General features: G+C 45.7%; 1 protein-coding gene across 1 annotated transcript; it reads left to right on the top strand.

The window, feature by feature from the left end:
* The first annotated feature begins 311 nt into the window (after nt 1-311).
* On the top strand, nt 312-2655 carry LOC139452108 (uncharacterized). Its single transcript, XM_071233428.1, has 2 exons — nt 312-384; nt 1385-2655. Exons 1-2 carry the CDS (start codon nt 312-314, stop codon nt 2653-2655), a joined length of 1344 nt encoding a protein of 447 aa, XP_071089529.1.
* Nucleotides 2656-3182: the final 527 nt, after the last annotated feature.

Raw genomic sequence — 3182 nt, 5'->3', positions numbered from 1 at the left:
GTTGATTAACGCCGCACTCAGCAATATTCCAGCTATGTGAAGGTCTGTAAATAATCGAGTCTGGACCAGATAATTCAGTGATTGACATCATGAGCATCGACCCACGTAACTGGGATACGATAACATGCATCAACCAAGTTGGAGGAGAGTATGTGATCGATGATATAATTAACTCACTCACTTGTGAAAATCCACCACAAATGTTCCAGTGGTTAATCGTACACTGAAAACGCGGGGTAACCAATAGAAGTACTGTTTTCATTTGTTCAAATGTTGTTTTCAGAAGGCTTATTGGGCATCATACAGATACGATGAGAGCTTTCATCATGTTGGCCATGGCCGTACTAGGCTGTTGCTGTCTTGTGACCGACGCTTTCGTAATTGGTACGTACATTCCTAACATGTGTCATCAAGAGAATACTGTTTCCTGAGTTGTCCATAGATCCAGCTGGCATGCGACGGAACTGCTTCATGATGTGCCATAACACTGTCTGAGTTCCGTTCAAAGCGGCTTTAAACCCAACTCACTCTCTCACTCACTCACTCACTCACTCGTGTAAGGCGTCGCAAATGGCTGTGCAGAGTTGTCTCCCCGTTTAGTCTGTCGACAGCTTTCACGTGGGCGTCACCAAACTGACACACGTCAAAGATCGGCATCACTTTGACATCCCTTTCATCCATACATCCTCATTAAAAGGACTCGTCATGATGCAGCTGAAATATTTTCACTCACTCACTCACTCACTCAATATCATCAATTCCATTTTCATGTGTATTACTATACTTCGCATTGCGTCATCCTTCGAAGAATACAATTATATTTGAACGTAATCTTGCTACTCTGTATGAAATGAAAGTATAATAATCTGGCCAAGAATACAGAGACAAAGTATCTATGGGTGCTACCGGTGGGGCAGGATACGCTCGCTTTGTTTCGCGAACGCCCAGTGTCATAATTACTCGATAGCGATTTCTATAAATATGAACACGATATAGTCTCAGTCGTATAATTGACTCTGCTTTCAGAAGCTATTTATTATGCTTAGGGGCCGACCTTTAGATATTCTGGAGGAGCGGGGAGGGGGCTGGGATTTTGTATTGAGATAACATAATATTTCAGTTACAGATACAAAACCAGATTTTAAAATAAAATAAAACTGATCCCTTTCAGAGAGAAATACCTTGCAACAATATAATTTTTGTGGCAGGCAAATTCTTTTTTCTGCAGTCTGAAGCACAAATATTTGTTTCAAGAATTTTTGGGGACAATTTCTTTTTCATTAAATCATAAAACGCCCCCAAAAAGGGGAATATCAAAAGGTCGGACCCTTATGGAAAAGGGTTTCGTCGCTTGTATTTAAATGGACTTTTGGTTTTCTTGCAGGTTCACCATATATTATCAATCCTTACAATCAGCTGATAAATCGCAGGATCCAAACCCCAAGATTTGGAAGACAGATTATCTACAATCCCACTAAAACACTCCAAAGAAAAGCCATCAAGTCCACTCAAGTCAAACAGGTTGCTCCTGCTCGACCAACCCCACAAGCCCCACAAACTCAAAAAGTCTACCCTCCAGCCCCACAAACTCAAAAAGTCTACCCTCCAGCCCCACAAACGCAAAATGTCTATCCCCTAGCCCCACAAACTCAAAACGTCTACCCCCGAGGCCCTCAAACTCAAAAAGTCTATCCCCCAGCCCCACAAACTCAGAACATCTATCCCCCTGCCCCACAAGCTCAGAACGTCTATCCCCCAGCCCCACAAGCTCAGAACGTCTATCCCCCAGCCCCACAAACTCAAAACGTCTATCCCCCAGCTCCACAGCCCCAGTATGTCGTTGCCAATGGCCTACCTGATCACTACGGTTCCCAGACCGAGCAAGGATACGACACTCAGCCTATCCGCGCTTCCAACAGAAACACACCCAGACACCAACCCTTCCCCCAGAATACTATCATCATCATCAAAGAGGACACCCCTAATCCCCGTGGTGTTTCCGCCCCTGCCCAGGCTCAAGCCCCATTCGCCCCTTCTCCTTCCCAGATCTCTTTAGGCCCTTTCTCTGCCACTGGCCCCAACTTTGCAGACCCTTTCTCTGCCCCTTTCCCAGCAGACTCTTTTCCCCGCTCCCCTGTAGATCCATTGGCTGCCCCCACATCTGCGCCAGCTAAAACTGCAGCCTCCCCACGGGTTCCCATCCAAGAACCCAACTCTCCAGCAGGGGCAGCATCTAGACTCTACCCTGGTGCTTCCCAACGTGGATACGAAGCCCTCAACAACATGATGAGACTCAACATGCTCGCTGAAATGGAGCTTCCTCACTTTGGAGGACATCACAACTTGCACCAGCTCGCTGAAACCCTTGGAGCACCTGCCAGCAAGGGTGCGGCTCAGTATCAAGATTCCAAGTCCTCTTCCCTGGGTCACCAGAACCAGTACGATCGCTTGTTGTCACAGCACCTCGCTGAGGCACTAGACCTTCCTCCACAACAAGGCCGCCAAGCAGCACCAGAACCAACAGCAGAACAGGCAGCATCACCAGCAGCTAAAGCAGCTGGAGGTCCCCATGGTTACAACCCTCATGACCTCTACTCCATGCATCTCCGAGAGGCTCTTGACCTACCCCCCAAGCCCTCTGTGCCTCGAGTGTGATGTGATCTTGCCTTCACATGACTGATCGATGCTCCAGCTTTCCACCAGTTAGCTCAGGATGATTGGTTCAGATACGTCTCAGATAGATGCATCTGTATTAATTATTTGTTCAGATGTTGACATGTCATAAGGTCATCGTTGGTGTTGTGTCTGATAATAAAACCACTATGAACAAAAGAAAATATTTGTTTATCTGTACATCTACAACTCAAGGTGGAATTTCTGTTGGCGTATGTAACGTTCGAAGTCACGGTGATGGTATTATATATGTCATCAACTAAAAAAATATACTCTTACAGCCTTTTTTTTCACTAAAATATATACCGATGGTTGTTTTTATATTTATTCTGGTATTTCTAGTATTCAGATGGTTTATAAGTTAGTTAAAACACTCCTCCTCGGTTCTGGTTCAAAATGTTAAACCTCGCTCGCGGCGGTGTTGAGAGTTAACGAGGGCAGCGCGATGACGTCATGAAACAAACATACGTGCCTGGAACACCACAGCCGGGTCACTTCCGTATTACATA

The sequence above is a fragment of the Haliotis cracherodii genome, unplaced genomic scaffold, assembly GCF_022045235.1.
Source record: "Haliotis cracherodii isolate W230 unplaced genomic scaffold, xgHalCrac1.p SCAF_9, whole genome shotgun sequence".
Classification (NCBI taxonomy): domain Eukaryota; kingdom Metazoa; phylum Mollusca; class Gastropoda; order Lepetellida; family Haliotidae; genus Haliotis; species Haliotis cracherodii.
Note: the sequence above shows the minus strand (reverse complement) of the source record. Positions and strands in the feature narration are given on the sequence as shown.

Bases quoted from the DNA above. Each gene is read 5' to 3' on its own strand.
- LOC139452108 (XM_071233428.1), top strand. From the start codon at position 312: ATGAGAGCTTTCATCATGTTGGCCATGGCCGTACTAGGCTGTTGCTGT. The intron at 385-1,384 runs GTACGTACATTC...GTTTTCTTGCAG, and splicing joins GACCGACGCTTTCGTAATTG to GTTCACCATATATTATCAAT.